At 36.9% G+C, this 16,646-nt stretch overlaps 1 protein-coding gene across 1 annotated transcript; it reads left to right on the top strand.

Moving 5' to 3' along the window:
• The first annotated feature begins 2,374 nt into the window (after positions 1-2,374).
• Positions 2,375-4,174, top strand: LOC132611876 (uncharacterized). Its single transcript, XM_060326238.1, has 3 exons — positions 2,375-2,641; positions 2,807-3,402; positions 3,454-4,174. The coding sequence occupies exons 1-3, from the start codon at positions 2,375-2,377 to the stop codon at positions 4,172-4,174; spliced, it is 1,584 nt and encodes a 527-aa protein (XP_060182221.1).
• Positions 4,175-16,646: the final 12,472 nt, after the last annotated feature.

The following is a 16,646-nucleotide window of genomic DNA, read 5'->3' as shown; positions in this document are numbered from 1 at the left end:
TAATGCAAAGATATTGAATGATGGATCTGTAGAGCAAAGGGTTGCAGTTGTTGCAAATTCAGGTGAAAATCGTGGGGATAACTATAATACTCAAGAGGATTTGAATATTGCTGATAATCATGTTGTACAAGAAACTGTTCAAAAAGAGATTGGTAAAATTTTTGATGATATGAAGGATGATATTCAAGTTAATATTGGGCATGATTGTGTAGAAGGTGCAATTTTGTCTCAGTAAACTATCCAGGCAAAGAATAAAGTCATAACTTTGGAAGAGGGTGAAATTGATGATAATGAAGTTGATGAGGTGCAAAATAATGAGGCTGGTAATCAAAGTGTAGTAGCAATTGATACAACACAACAAGTTATTGGTGATCATGTTGAAAAAGCTCTTAATAATCAACAACAGGTGGGTGACAATGCAGAAACTCAGGTGTATATTGTGGATTATGAATCAATAGAGGCTCATGATTATCAAAAACAGGAGAATAATGATGTTTTGGAGAATAACAATGGTGTGGTGGAATTTGCTGAGCAAAAAGAGATGGAGTTAGTATCTGATCACATAGATGATGTGCATGAGCCTGTTAATGTGCATGGAAGTATTGATGAAGATCCTGATGATGATGTAGAAGAGGTTACTAAATCTATAGAACAATATGGGGGCAAAGATGAAGTTGATCAGACTAAAGGTGCTTTGGAAGTTATGCATGATCCTGGTGATGGGATCAAGTATAGGTTGGTTAATGAGGATCAAGTAAAGATTGACAGTATATCAGCACTTGTAGATACAAATGTTCAGTAACAAGGAGAGCAAGATAGGGGTGATAGAGGTGAAGATGAAGATAGTTCTACTCTGATTACACATAATTCTTATGTAGTATATGTGGAAATTAAACATATAATTGATAGTGGAGTCCACAAGTTAGTAGAATGCAAGGAAAATGTTTGTTATTATAGCATGCATCATGATAAAGAAGAGGCATTTAATAATGAAAATCTCCAGGAGAATCAGATTTCTGAATGCATTGAAGTTGGTACTTTGAATGTGAAAGAAGTTTCTAATGAGGAAGTTCAAGGTGAGGTTCGATAGTATTCTATTACCTTAGAAAATGAAGGTAAAGTTGTTATTGGTTGCTTTCTAAGTAAGAATGTTTCTATGGATCATGAGGCTGCTACTCAAGATCTAATTCTGAAGGATAACACTAATGCTGTATATGCACAGAGGAAGTCTTCTCCTAACAAAGAATTGCATGATCTGGTGTCACATAATCTGCAGGATTTGGAGAATAAAAATTGCATTCCTGAATTGAAAGGAGCAATCAGTTCAGATGTGAAGCAAGCTGAGAGTAATCTAGTATTGGAGGAGTGTGTAGGAACATATTCACATGATAATTCTAAAGGTAATAATAAAGGGAAGAAGTGCAAGCCTGATGCTGAATTGTTAGTTACTAGATCAGCTCTAAAAAGAAATACAGGTGCAAGTAACCAAACTGGAGAGCAACCATCCAGGATTCTGCCAAAGAGGGGTGCAAGTTCTAAATTAAGTGCTTAATGATGAAGGCATTTATTTGGAATATAAGATCTGTGAATCCTCAGAAGGCTTTTCATAGAGTTCAGATGTTGCATAGACATTATAATTCTTCTTGATAGCATTCATGAAGCCTTTTCAAGATTCTAGACATATTGACAAATATAAAAGGATATTGGGTATGCAGGTGGCTAGCTTTAACTGTAATAGTAAAATCTAGTTTTTTGTTAAAGATAACATTGATGTGGAAGTACTGATGAATACTGATTAACAGGTTACTCTCAAGCTTTCTTTGTTAGACAGCGGCAAAATATTAATCACTACTTTAGTTTATACAAACTATGATGTTATGGATAGATTGGAACTGTGGGATAATATTTATTCTTTATCAAGCAGTATGAATTGACCATGGTTGGTAGGTGGAGATTTCAATGTCATTTTAAATGAAGAAGAAAAGATAGGTGGATTTCCAGTTTATCAGCTTGCGATTGAGGATTTTGCTTTTTGTATAAATTCTTGTGACCTTCAGGATATTGACTTTAGGGGCAGTCCTTTTACTTGGTGGAATGGTAGAGCTCGGGAAGATTGCATATTCAAAAGATTGGACAGGATTGTAGTCAATAACCAGTTGCAAGAATGGTATGGTAATTTACAGATGGAGCATCTGTCCAGAACTAGATCAGATCATGCACCTATTTTGCTTACAACAGGCAAACAAGCTCAGCAATTCTGTAAGCCTTTTAGATTCCTGAATTTTGGGTAGATTACGAGTCTTTCTTGTATACAGTGGAGTAACATTAGAGTACTGAGTTTGTTGGAGATACTTTTGTTACTTTCAAGTTGAAAATGAAGAAGTTGAAAGCTGCTCTATCAGTATGGAGTAAAGAGACTTTTGGTGATATCTTTAAGCAATTAACTATCAGGAAGGATATTGTTAAGATCAAAGAGCAATTATTTGAAGAGGATCCCTTTGAAGTCAATAGAATGGTGTTGCAACAAGCTCAAGCTGAATTCAAAAGATATTTGCATTTTGAAGAAGAGTTTTGGAAACAAAAGGCTGGAGTAAAATGGCAATCAGAAGGAGATAGAAATACAAGGTTTTTTCACAACTTGGTGAATGGAAGAAGGAAGAGATTGATACTTAATAGAATATAGAATGATGAAGGTGTTTGGTTGGAAGATAGGGATCATATTGCAACAGCAACTATAGATTTCTATCAGTAACAATTCTCATTTGAGCCAACATTATCAGATTATAGCATTTTAGAGCATGTGCAGGAAGCTGTTTCACAGCATCAAAATGAGTTATTATGTTCTATGCCATCTTTGGAGGAAGTGCATAAAGCTGTGTTTGAGTTAGCAGGTGATAGTGCATGTGGTCCTGATAGTTTATCAGGAATTTTCTATCAGAAATGTTGGGACATTGTTGGTGCAGATGTATACAATGTAGTTAAGGCTTTCTTTGATGGTCAAACTCTTCTAAAATCTGTCACTCACACTAACTTGGTGTTAATACCAAAGAAGGAGATTATTAACAGTTTTTCTGAGCTCAGGTCTATCAGTTTAAGTAATTTTATCAACAAGATCATTACTAGAATTATTCATGACAGATTGGAATCTATTCTACCTAGCTTAATCTCTCAGAACCAATCTAGTTTTGTAAAAGGAAGGAACATTATAGAGAATGTGTTCCTTACTCAAGAGGTAGTTGCAAATATTAGAAAGAGAGGGAAGCCAACAAATGTGATTCTCAAACTAGACATGGCAAAGGCATATGATAGGGTCTCTTGGAATTATTTGATTCAGGTGATGAAGAGGATGGGATTTTCAGATGTGTTTGTGGATATGATTTGGAGAATCCTAGCTAATAATTGGTATTCAGTTCTTATTAATGGTTAGTCTAATGGTTTCTTTCATTCTACAAGGGGAGTAAAGAAAGGTGATCCACTATCACCTGCTTTATTCATCTTAGCTACTAAAGTATTATCAAAAGCTTTAAATAGCTTGTTTGATAAAGGGATGTTCAGGGGATATGGATTGCCTAGATGGAGCTCTAATATGAATCATTTGTCATATATTAATGACACTATAGTTTTTGCTTCTGCTGACAAATGGTCATTACAAAGCATTATGAAGATTCTGCATGATTATGAAGCTGTTTTTGGTCAGAAGATTAATGTTCATAAGAGTGCTTTCTACATGTATAAGAAAGTATCTAGTGAACTGGTGCATGAAGTCCAGCAGATTACAGGATTCTCAAGAGGTGAATTTCCTTTTATTTACCTTGGATGTCCATTGTTTCATGCAAGAAAAAAGAAGATATTCTATAAAGATGTGATGAAAAAAGTTAGAGATAAATTGCAAGCATGGAAAGGAAAGTTACTGTCATTTGGTGGAAAAGCTGTACTGATTAAGAGTGTGCTGCAAAGCATTCTTGTATATCCTTTATCAGCAATGGTTCCTCCAAAATGTGTCATCAAAGAGTTGCATAAATTGTTTAATAGATTTTTCTGGCAAACAAAGGAAGATGGTAAATGTAAGCATTGGTCTAAATGGAACAAATTGTGTTATCCTAAAGTGGAAGGTGGTTTAGGATTCAGATCTTTGAATGATATTTCAAGAGCTCTTTTCTCAAAGCTTTGGTAGAGGTTTAGAACAAGTAATTCTTTATGGTCAAACTTTATGTGGAATAAATACTGTAAGAAGGTTAGACCAACTCTTGTTCAATGGAAGGGTGGAACTCAGACATGGAAGTACATCTTAGAAGCTAGGAATGATATGGAGCATCATATTTGGTGGGAGCCTCATCAGGGTTCTATATCAATGTGGTATGAAAACAGGTTGAAGATAGGTGCTTTGAATGAACAAGTTCAGTTTTAGGCTTACAAGGATGACAGTGTAGAAGATCTAGTAGAGATAATGGAGGGTGATCAGTGGGATATGACAAAAATACAACATTTGTTTTGGGATGAAATGGTGCATCTTATCAGTAATAAGCTTGGAAATCTGGTTGAACCTCAGAAAATTGACAAACCTCATTGGATGCTTACTAGTTCTAGTAAGTTATCAGTAAGTAGTTATTACACCTCGGAAAATTTTTCGTTCATGCATAGTGAATTGACTGACGAAGGGCATGATGCATACGATGTTTTGATAAGTAAGAAATAATATTTAATGATTCTAAATGATATTTCAAAGACATTTGAGGTAGGAGACGAAAGTTGTTAAGGAAAGCAAGGTATATGTTGTGTGTCGGGCAAGAATTACGAGTATCGAATTAATGATGGCTTAATAACATTTTGGAGAAGAGTTATAATGTCCCTTATATTGGTAATGAAGTGTTAAGTAAGTTTCGAGAAGGATCCATAAGCCAAATATGGGCATAAGCCATCCCAAAAGGGCAATTTAAGGAAACATTTTCGGATGATCTGATTTGGAGGGGCAAAACGCCATTATAAGATTAGAATTTGGAAAAACACTAAGAATGAAAGTTGTGGATAATTGAAAGATATTTCCAACCATAGGTCGTGGGCCCTCACAGCATATCGGGATAAAACGTTATGGCCATTCTACGACAGATTGTTTGGGCAAATATCACATTATGGCGCACTTTGCGGCGCAACATGCGGCCAGCAAACATGACATGCGGCCACACAGTTGCGTAGAAAAGTGTGCTAGTGAAATTTTAGTGGTCCTGCATGGTTTGCGACACAACATGCGTTTAGCAAGGCACACTTTGCGTCTAGCAAAGTGTGCCGCATGTTGTGTCGGTCCAGAATCTTCTGGACCATTATATATAGACCCAATTTCGTTTCTAACTCATTATTTCACCATTTTTGGTCCTAAAAACCTCTAGAACCCTCTCTAACATTTCATCCACAAGAAAAATCAAAGGAAACCAAGATTTACAACACCAAATCCATGAACCCAAGTGTATGAAATTCAAGTAGGATTCATCTTCTTCAAGAAAATCCTAAGGAAGGTGAAGAAGGGTTTTGGTGAAAAAGGGAGGATTCAACTCCAAGCTTATTCCACCATCATCTAAGGTATGTTTCATGATTTTATTGTGTTGTTTAAGGTATTGGAAAGATAAGATGCTTGGATTGTAGAAAAGCATGGAAAATGAGTTTTGAAAGGATGAGTAGTGTCACTATTGAATGGTAGTTGAATGAAACCATGAACGTTGATATGTTGTGATCATGAGTATGTTATAAATGATGTTTAGACCATGAAGTAAGTGTGATGTATGAGAAAAATGTGATGATAAGCTAAAACCACTAAATGTGGAGAAATTGGAGGAAATTGGTGGATTTTGCTAAATGTATATAAATGATGATTGTTGGTTTCTATATTATGATTATGGTTGCGAATGTTTGGGAGCTGAAATAGAATATGGGAAACGTAGTAGAAACAAAGGAAATGCTGCCCAATTTTCCCTAGAAATAGTAGTCCGTTCTTATAATTGCTTAGCTAACGACGGCATGAATTCTCTTGAAGGTATACATGAGTGCATCATAGGGGAAACAAGCAAGCGATAAGAATAGTAAACGTCAAAGGTATGTGAGGCTCGTCCCCTTTCTTTCAAAGGCATGATCCCTAGGTTATGATTTCACAAATGTTTCCTTGTTATTAAAAGTTAAAATGTCTAAGATTCCAAGGCATGATTTCCTTCCTGATAATCCATAGATGTTTTCCAAAATATTCGTGTCTTCCAAACCAAAGCTTGTAATTATGTGAGCTCTTATGATAAAAACGATGGATATGTTTTCCATGACACCGATGATGTCGAAAATGAGAATATTATTATGATGGGAACGATTTTATGTTTAAAGGTTCCAAGTTTACGATTTCAATGACGATATGAGAATGTCAAGCTATCTACTGATTTCTCAATTTTATTCATGGATGATGACTATATTTTTTTAGATTCCAAAAGTATATGGATTGACTTCTTATGAGATTGACCCTATTTTATGTTTCCTCTCGATGTTAACTTTCGTTGATAGTCTCACCTTATGATAATTGTTCCTTCAAGGCGAGACATGACAATCATGATTAATCCATAATATAATCGGAGGTTACCGACCTTACGTCACTCCGATAGAGTTTTAGCTCTTCCTTGGGCTCTCATGCATGCTATGTATATTATATAAGTATATGATATGTATATGTATACATGGGATATGGGGAAAGGTGAGGCGCTATAGACGCCTAGCCACCTGGTCAGCTGGCATATTATGATATCATCCCGGACGCGGGATGCCCGGATGCGGGATATATGGGTAATGGATCGGGCCGTACGTTCTACGGCATTATATTGATACATGATGATATACGGATCGGGCTGCACGTTCCACAGCAATACATGATATGATGTTTTATGAGTATGTATGCATGAATCCGCCTTAAGAGGCAAGCAGTTACTGGTTACCTTCTTGTATTTACTTTATCTTCTTATTCTCTCCTTTATTTCTTGATGCATGCCTTACATACTCAGTATAATGCTCGTACTGACATCCACTTTCTTTTTGGATGCTGTGCTCATGCCCACAGGTAGACAGGGAGACGGTGTAGATCCGGAGGTGCTATTTGGTTGATCCTTTTGTGTATATTTATATATGTCATCCAATAGAGGCTCGTAGATACTCGATGTGGGTTATGTGGTTCCACAACGTGGGTAGTATGCATGTGTATAAGTATATTGAAAAATTGTTCTCGTATTAAAGCAGTACATTTTGTAATGAGAAGCAGATCCCTTTAAAAGTTAATAGGGAATCGATGAATGATCGTTGAATGGGTTAAGGAAATGATAGCACGAGCGGTGCTCGGTGGTTAGCCCTGGATACCCGTCGCGGCCCCTAGCTGGGTCGTGACAGTAGTGCCTGGGAGTACATAAGACAAAGAAGGCATGTTACACCCCGTACCTCGGAGAAGCACTGGTTAAATTTGAATGTAAGTATGTCGAGCTATGGCTAGGTAAAATAACTTTGATTGTGAGGAACGAAGCATTATTAAGTATATTGTTTAAGTAATGGATGAATTATGATCTTGTAAGTCGTAACCGGGAATGACAACCTTGGAACCAAAGGACATGACCATTATCAAGTATGATTAATGATAAATATCATTTATGGAGAGTTTTGGAAGATTCCGGGATAAAGCAAATAGAATAAAATAAGTTTGAATAAAATTTGGAAAAAGTTGACAGGATTTTGGGAAGATTTTTAGTCAACTTTGGAGGGGTATATCTCCTAGTATATTAGGAGTTTTAAGGTGTTTCAAAAGCCTAGAATGAATTTCGTCGAGTCTAGTTTCCAACACAATAAACCACTCATCGATACGACATCGGAGTAGAGAATTATGGACGTTACAAGTTAGGCTGACAGAACAGAAATACGTGCTGCAGTAGCTGCTACAGTACCGACTTGCTACAGTGACCCCTACCCCGAATTTAGAACCTTATAAAAGGGGAAAACCCCCATTTTCTTCACAAAAATTAGATTAGAGGTCAGCAACATATAGGGTCATTTTGGTCATAAACATTTGAGAGAATTGAGTGATTTTAGCTAACCAAGGCTCGGGTGGTGCATAGTTGTGACTATGGCATTGTTTTGCGGTGGAATTGGGCATGGATTCAAGGTGAACATCAGATATATCATCGTTTTAATAAGAATAAGGTATGAATCTTTCCTTATTATTGTTGTTTTAGGTTTATTTTCGAAGGTAGAACGATTAAATGAGCGTATAGTTAATTTGTCGGTGGAGAAATCGGATAAAAATCATATGAGGTGTTTTGTGGAGTATTTTGATATTGATTATGATATGGTTGATGTTAGTATTGTCGTTAGTATTGTTGTTGTTGTGTTGTTTGTTGGTATTGTGATTTGGGCTAGGCATATAAACAGGGAAGATGCTGCCCGAATTTCGGCAGATTCTAAAAGGGTCTAATTTGAAGGCTTAAGATAAGCATCTGACGATAAGCCTAATAGTAGTATGACTTCTCTTGTATGTAGATTTACGAGCTCGGGAGAATAAACGTAAGTAGTAGGATGCAAAAAAAGGTATGTTAAGGCTATCATTTCCTTATTTTTGGCATGATCTATGACAAGTGCGAAGCGTAATGATATGCATAATGAATCCACTCCTAGATGTAGGATATCCTGAGTTCCTTGACTTCTTAAGTCCCGAAGGGGCATCCATAAGTTGTACGATTTCATAACGATGTCTAATTCTTGAAGGGATATTCTTAAAGTTTCCTTATTCCCATGCATTTTACATTTAATTTTGAGTCTCGAAGGAGACAGATGAAAAGGGGAAGAAGTTCCCATTTTTGAGAAAAAAAGAGGAAGATGTTCCCATTTTTAAGAAAAGGGAAGAAGTTCCCATTTTGAACTAAAAGTTGCTCCGAAGGGAGTCTTTTGATGGTTTCCAAAGATTTTCATGCATTTTCATATTTACATATATGCACGACATCATTTCATGGGGAAGGGGAAAAGGGCTAAGGCGTTATATACGCAAACCACTTGATTAGCTGGTATACGATGATTATGATGGCTGAAGGGGCCATATGCTATTATGCTCGAAGGGGTTGCGAGTAGGGTGAAGGCATGCATTATATATATATATATATATATATATATATATATATATATATATATATGTATACTCATGATGCATTAAAAGTTCATATGCACATTCATGATTTGCAATGTTGGTTATAGGTACAAATTGAATCTATTACTTCCTCATTACTCGAGTTGAGATATATTGCTTCAGATCTGCCTTACATACTCGGTACATTATTCGTACTGACGTCCCTTTGCCTGGGCACGTTGCGTTTCATGCCACGCAGGTGTATACAAATGAGTAGAAGACATTGGCTATAGGACGATGTTCCCAGGCTATCAGCTGGATTGGTGAGCTCCATCTCAGATCGGAGTGTTGCCAAGTCAAAGTACTTATGTTATGGTATATCGTGTATGTTAGAGACTTTTGCAGACAGTGTCCTATGAATAGTGCGTCGAGATGTCGACCGTTGTGTAAAGCGACCTAGGTCGATGTGTTTTTATGCTTTGTTTTTTAAAGATTTTATTGTGACTAAAGGTTTTCTTCGAATTAACGATAAAAGAGAAGTCCCTGATTTGACGAAAGAGTTTTATTGAAAAGTTTGTCTTGTTTTACTTGACGGAAGCGTCATTTCATAAATTAAAGGTTCACAAAAAGTTGTGAATTATGGATGGAATGGTAGTATGGTACTTAGCCGAGTAGGGTCTTGGGTATTAGTCGCGGCCCTCCGGTTTGGGTCGTGACAGAAGTGGTATCAGAGTAGTTCGTCCTAGGGGTTGTCTGCAAAGTCGTGTCCAGTAGAGTCTTGTTTATGGGTGTGAAGCACGCCATACTTATAAACAGGAGGCCACAGGGCATTTAGGATGGTTACCCTTCTTTCATATCTAAGATCATGCAATGAGAGCCAAGTCATAGGAAATGAAATTCCTTGAACTAACCCTTGATTTCAGCGAAAGAATGGTATTGACAAAGGAAGTGAATGATGATATTGGGGTTACAGGGATAATAGAAGTTGAAGGAATCAACACAGAGGTAAGTATTGGTAAAAAGGATTATAAGTCAGATATGGTAAGAATGTTGCAAGTATGATTGAAATGTATAGCTAATGAATGGAAGAGGAAGTGACTAAGGAAGCAAAAAGGGACAATCGATAAAGGTTCAGGTATATTCCGAGTTGTGATGCACGAGGTAAGTTTCCTCCTCTTTGCATTTATGTTCGATATTGAGAGTCCTGTATGGCTAAGGTGTGCCAAGTATGTATATAATTGGATCGGGGAGGCATTGTATGTATTTTCTGGGCTGCGTGTAGGTCTGGGATAGTAAGAAATATAAGGGACACTCTGCTTGAATTTACTTAAAATTTAAGGACAAGGACCAAAGATTTAGGAGATCACGAAGATTATACGTCTATGATTTCTATAGATGGATTAATGGGAAAGTGTGGGACAAGTTGATGTGGAATGATAAGAGGAAGCTGACGCTACAAGTGGACACTGGCATTAGTTATTGGAATAAAAAGTACTATTCCGGCTGGACAGACAGTTGGGTACATCATTTCGAGTATCCCCAGGGGTTATTATAGGCAAGATTTGAGATTTAAAGGAGTATTTTTGGGTAATGAAAAGTAGGGAACTTGAAGGATTTGTAAATGTAAGAACAAAAGCGATGACGAAAGGATTATTATGGGATGAAATTTCGATCGAGAATGGCAATAGAATATAACACCATAAGGTAAAACCTTTAAGGGGGGAAGCGAGTAAGCTCGAGTACGAGCACAAGGACTGAAATAATATGTGGTAGATATTGTATTGGGAATGGATTATCGAGATAGTTTGAAGTAAAAATTATTGTGGAATAAGTTTAATAAGATCTGAAGGCAAGTCAGCAAATGAATAGAGTAACTAAAGAGTATCTTTTGAGACTGGACTGAAAATAATTCGTGGGGAAGAAAAGAAATTGAACGATATTCCAGTGGGGAACTTAATGTCAACAAAATGGGAAGGATATGACAAGAAAATAGAAGGGAATGCAAGGCAGTTTTAAGATGGTCTTAGTGTGGTTTGAAGAATGATTTATGTGAAAGAGTATTGTGACTTAGTGGACCCACAAGACCAGAGGCGTCGATAAGTGTTATGTTATCTTAGAACCGATTGTGAGTCCCAACCGGTAAGTCATGATTGGATAAATCATGACGAGACATTTTCAAAGAGAAGTTTTAGAATTATTGTAATTTAATTTAAGGGGAGAACTCTGGAGGGGGGAAAATGATTAGTAATTAAAGGAGTTGCAATGAGTTGCATTCGAGATTTCGGAGGGTTGAGACTTATTGAAAGCATAAAGAAAGTGGATATTAGTAACTCAAATACGGTATTACGATTTATGGATTAGATTGGTCAGTAAGATATAACGAAGAGATATTGTTATGGAAAAAGGACGTTAACGAGTAGAGGAAAGTTTTACTCTAGAAGTTTATATATATATATATATACATAAGATCAGGACGGGTTTATGACGGGTTGTACTTATAGTGGAATGTTCTACAGATTTCTAGGCATACTATAAAATGGACAAGGCAAAGGAGCACTTTAAGAGCAAAGGAAATCAAGAAGGACCTTGAGATGAAAGTAAGAGAAAGAACGTTAATGAATTGGTTAAAGGAAGTTACCTGACAATCGACGGTAAGAGGAAGTCTAATAAATTAGTAATGTTGGCCAAAGTTGTACATTGGTAGCATGAGACAATGGACTTGTAATAGATATACGATTACGAAGGAAACAGAACTAATATACGAGGGATAGACATACATACGAGCAAGCTATGGTATCGTAAAGGGAAATAAGAAGTGAATGAAGGGAGAAAGAAAAGGGTGCATATTGCTAATATTTCATGGTGAGAACGAGAATCAGCGGGACATTAGAAGGACTATGACGCATGATTATGATACAAGCAATCAGTTAAGAAAAACTATAGGACAATGTGAGTCAAACTAAGGAAAGGACGGATCGTGAGTACGAATGAGATAGAGTATAAACTTTTATTGGTATGGTATAGACATAAACTAGAATCAGGAATCTAGAGCAAGGATAATTTCAAGGATATTAAGAAGATAGTCGTGGGGAAAGACTACGGCTAAAGAAGCGTGGTATAGTCGGATACTCCATAAAGGGGCCCAATGAATTCGATGTCCTCATTAATTCATTAGCCCAAGGGACTGCTAGTCACGAAAGGTAGAAGTGAAAGAACAATAGAGAAGGTATCAAAATTGTATCCCGATATGCATAAGCATTTTGAATTGATACAAGAACTCAACTGGCAAAAAGGAAGTGAGTTAAGCCATGCGATGAAAAGAACTCCGGCATATAGGAAATAGAGAAGTTGAAGGATCGCTAAAGTCGGCCAGATGATTATCAAAGACTGTTCATACTTGAAGGTTACTGGTGTATACGAACATCCTTAAAAGGGGGGGAAGAGCAGATTTAGTCCGGAAATGAATTATGACCTTCCCAAAAATTCCAAAGAAAGAATTGTGTTAGTTTGAAAAAGCCAAAGCTCGAGAATGAATCAGGAGAAAACAAAAACGGATTGAAAATAAGTATATTATGGGGCAGGTATGAGAAAAAAAAGTATGATAGGAAAATAAGGGGAATTAACAAGTCAAAGAAAATGATGTGAGATATGATGTTTCTAGACTGTGGTTCGAATCCCTCGTATCGGGGAAATTGTACCGCACCCAGATACGCAGTGACATATCCTAAATATGCGACAAGGAGACAATATAATGCGTATAAAAGATTAATGAGTATAAAAAGGGATAGCTTGAGGCAGCATCGAAGGAATAAACAAGGGAGTTGCCCACTAACAGGGAAATAAAGAGCGAGAAAAAAAGAGTATTCGCAGGATAGCGAGTAGTCGGGACATAGTAAGGCAAGATTACTGTAACAGAGACAGAATGAGAATGGGATACTTGTTGATTTTTTATTATGTACACGAGAACAAAAGAGCTTCAGCCAGAGACATCATTATCCTTGGGTATATGATGCTTCTTTGAATGATTTCTTGGTCGTGTGTGGCCGATATGGGTATTGATGTTGTAGCCCTATGAAGCATTGCACATTTTGGGTTGTTGTGACAGGATGGTAGTGGTACATTTACAGGGGAAACTCTGGTAAAATTTTTGTAGAAATCCCTAAGAGCTCAACATTCGAGGAGGAATGTTTCTAAAGGGGGGAGGATGTTACACCCCGTACCTCAGAGAAGCACTGGTTAAATTTGAATATAAGTATGTCAAGCTATGGCTAGGTAAAATAACTTTGATTGTGAGGAAAGAAACATTATTAAGTATATTGCTTAAGTAAAGGATGAATTATGATCTTGTAAGTGGTAACCGGGAATGACAACCTTGGAAACAAAGGACATGACCATTATCAAGTATGATTAATGATAAATATCATGTATGGAGAGTTTCGGAAGATTCCGGGATCAAGAAAATCGAAGAAAATAAGTTTGACGAAAATTTGGAAAACGTTGGCAGGATTTTGGGCAGATTTTTAGTCAAATTTGGAGGGGTATATCTCCTAGTATATTAGGATTTTTATGGTGTTTCAAAAGCCTAAAATGAAGTTCGTTGAGTCTAGTTTCCAACACAATAAACTGCTCGTCAATATGACATCAGAGTATAGAATTATGGACGTTACAAGTTAGGCTGACAGAACAGAAACACATGCTACAGTAATTTAGAACCTTATAAAAGGGTCAAAACCCCATTTTGTTTTCACCAAAAAATCTGATTTTAGAGCTCAGCAACCTATAGGGTCATTTTGGTCATAAAACTTTGAGAGAATGGAGTGATTTTAGCTAATCAAGGCTCGGGTGGTGCATAGTTGTGACTATGGCATCGTTTTGCGGTGGAATTTGGCATGGATTCAAGGTGAACATCGGAGATATCATCGTTTTAATAAGAATAAGGTATGAATCATTCCGTATTATTGTTGTTTTAGGTTTATTTGCGAAGGTAGAACGATTAAATGAGCGTATAGTTAATTTGTCGGTGGAGAAATCGGATAAAAATAATATGAGGTGTTTTGTGGAGTATTTTGATATTGATGACAATATGGTTGGTGTTAGTATTGTTATTTTTGTGTTGTTTGTTGGTATTGTGATTTCGGGCTAGGCATATAAACAGGAAAGATGCTGCCCGAATTTTGGCAGATTCTAGAGGGGTTTAATTTGAAGGATTAAGATAAGCCTAATAGTAGTATGATTTCTCTTGAATGTAGATTTACGAGCTCGGGAGAATAAACGTAAGTAGTAGGAGGCAAAAAAAGGTATGTTAAGGCTATCCTTTCCTTCTTTTTGGCATGATCTATGACAAGTGCGAAGCGTAATGATATCCATAATGAATCCACTCCTAGATGTAGGATATCCTAAGTTTCTTGACTTCTTAAGTCCCGAAGGGGCATCCATAAGTTGTACGATTTCATAACGATGTCTAATTCCCGAAGGGGACATTCTTAAAGTTTCCTTATTCCCATGCATTTTACATTTGATTTTGAGTCTCGAAGGAGACAAATGAAAAGGGAAAGAAGTTCCCATTTTTGAGAAAAAAAAGGGAAGATGTTCCCATTTTTAAGAAAAGGGAAGAAGTTCTCGTTTTGAACTAAAAGTTTCTCTGAAGGGAGTCTTTTGATGGTTTCCAAAGATTTTCATGCATTTGCATATTTACATACATGCACGACATCATTTCACGGGGAAGGGGAAAGGGCTAAGGCGTTATATAGGCAAAACCACATGATCAGCTGGTATACGATGATTATGATGCCTGAAGGGCCCATTATGCTATTATTCCCGAAAGGGCTGCGAGCAGGGCGAAGGCATGCATTATATATATATATGTGTGTGTGTGTGTGTGTGTGTGTGTGTATACTCATGATGCATTAAAAGTTCATATGCATGTTCGTGATTTGAAGTGTTGGTTACAGGTACAGATTGAGTAGAAGACATTGGCTATAGGATGATGTTCCCAAGCTATCAGCTGGATTGGTGAGCTCCATCTCAGTTCGGAGTGTTGCAGAGTCAAAGTACTTATGTTATGGTATCTCGTGTATGTTAAAGACTTTTGCAGACAGTGTCCTGTGGATAGTGCGTCGAGATGTCGACCGTTGTGTAAAGCGACCATGTAGGTCGATGTGTTTTTATGCTTTGTTTTTTAAAGATTTTATTGTGACTAAAGGTTTTCTTCGAATTAACGATAAGGGAGATGTCCCTGATTTGAAGAAAGAGTTTTATTGAAAAGTTTGTCTTGTTTTACTTGACGGAAGTGTCATTTCATAAATTAAAGGTTCACAAAAAGTTGTGACTCATGGATGGAATGGTAGTATGGCGCTCAGCCGAATAGGGTCTTGGGTGTCAGTCGCGGCCCTCCGGTTTGGGTCGTGGCAAGGCAGATTTCTTCTTATTGTTCAAAGTTTTGGATCAAAGGTATGCCTTTTAAAATGTCTCTTCTCATTTGGAGAGTTTGGTTTTATAAGTTACTTGTTGACGAGGTATTACAAAGGATGCATATTTCTGTAGCTTCAAGATGTTGTTGTTGTCTCAGTCATCAAGAAACAATGGATCATTTATTCTTAACTGGTCCATTTGCAATGAAAGTTTGGAAATATTATTGTGATGCAGCTGGAATTTTAGGACCTCTAATTCAGGTAAAGAATGCAATCTTGAAATGGTGTAATACTCCTGTTAAAGCTAAGTTGAAGACCCTATATCAAGCAGTTCTAGCTTTCATTTTGGGGCAACTTTGGAAGGGTAGAAATACAAGGAGACATAGAGGTACTATCACTGTGAACAAGGTAATCTATGAGATCAACAGAGGTATATTGTTATTGGCAAAAAGTCTATTTCCTGGCATAAAGCAGTTACCAAAAAGATGGCCTTTCATTGTGCAACATTTAGAGAACTTGAGAATGACATTTACTCACAAGAAAGTAACCTGGTTACCACCAGAGATGGGGAGATACAAGTACAATACTGATGGTGCTTCAAGGGGTAATCCAGGTCCATGTTCAGCAACTTTTTGTATTAGAGATCATAATGGAGATCTAGTGTATGTAGCCGGAAAAATATTGGAGGATACTACAAATGTAATAGCTGAAGTAGTTGCAATTGAAGATGGAATACAATATTGTGTAGATCATCAGCTATTGCCTTTGATAGTAGAAACGGATTCTTTGACTATGCAGAAGATATTAGATGGAACATGGGAGGTGCCATGGAGTATATCTTTGACAGTTAAAAGAATACAAAGGCTGAGAGAAGGAAAGCAGATTGGTGTGACTCATGTGCTGAGAGAAGGAAACAGCTTGGCAGATTTTTTCACTAACCTTGTTTTTTATTTTGCAGGTACCATGCAGTTTCATAATTTTCAGGAAGTTCCATCAATAGGTAGAAGACTAATCAACATGGAAAAAGCACAAATTCCAAACATTAGAATAAGAACAAAGGATCAGTTTTGAATGAAGACAACATAAGGAGGGAATAAACTAAATATAATGCAGTC

This window comes from Lycium barbarum, chromosome 9 (genome assembly GCF_019175385.1).
Source record: "Lycium barbarum isolate Lr01 chromosome 9, ASM1917538v2, whole genome shotgun sequence".
Lineage (NCBI taxonomy): Eukaryota > Viridiplantae > Streptophyta > Magnoliopsida > Solanales > Solanaceae > Lycium > Lycium barbarum.
This window is presented reverse-complemented; position numbering and strand designations above follow the sequence as displayed.

Coding starts and splice junctions, on each gene's coding strand:
- LOC132611876 (XM_060326238.1), top strand. CDS start 2,375: ATGAAGAAGTTGAAAGCTGCTCTATCAGTATGGAGTAAAGAGACTTTT. Junction 2,642..2,806: donor CAAGGTTTTTTCACAACTTG/GTGAATGGAAGA, acceptor GAGCATGTGCAG/GAAGCTGTTTCACAGCATCA. Junction 3,403..3,453: donor AGAATCCTAGCTAATAATTG/GTATTCAGTTCT, acceptor TCATTCTACAAG/GGGAGTAAAGAAAGGTGATC.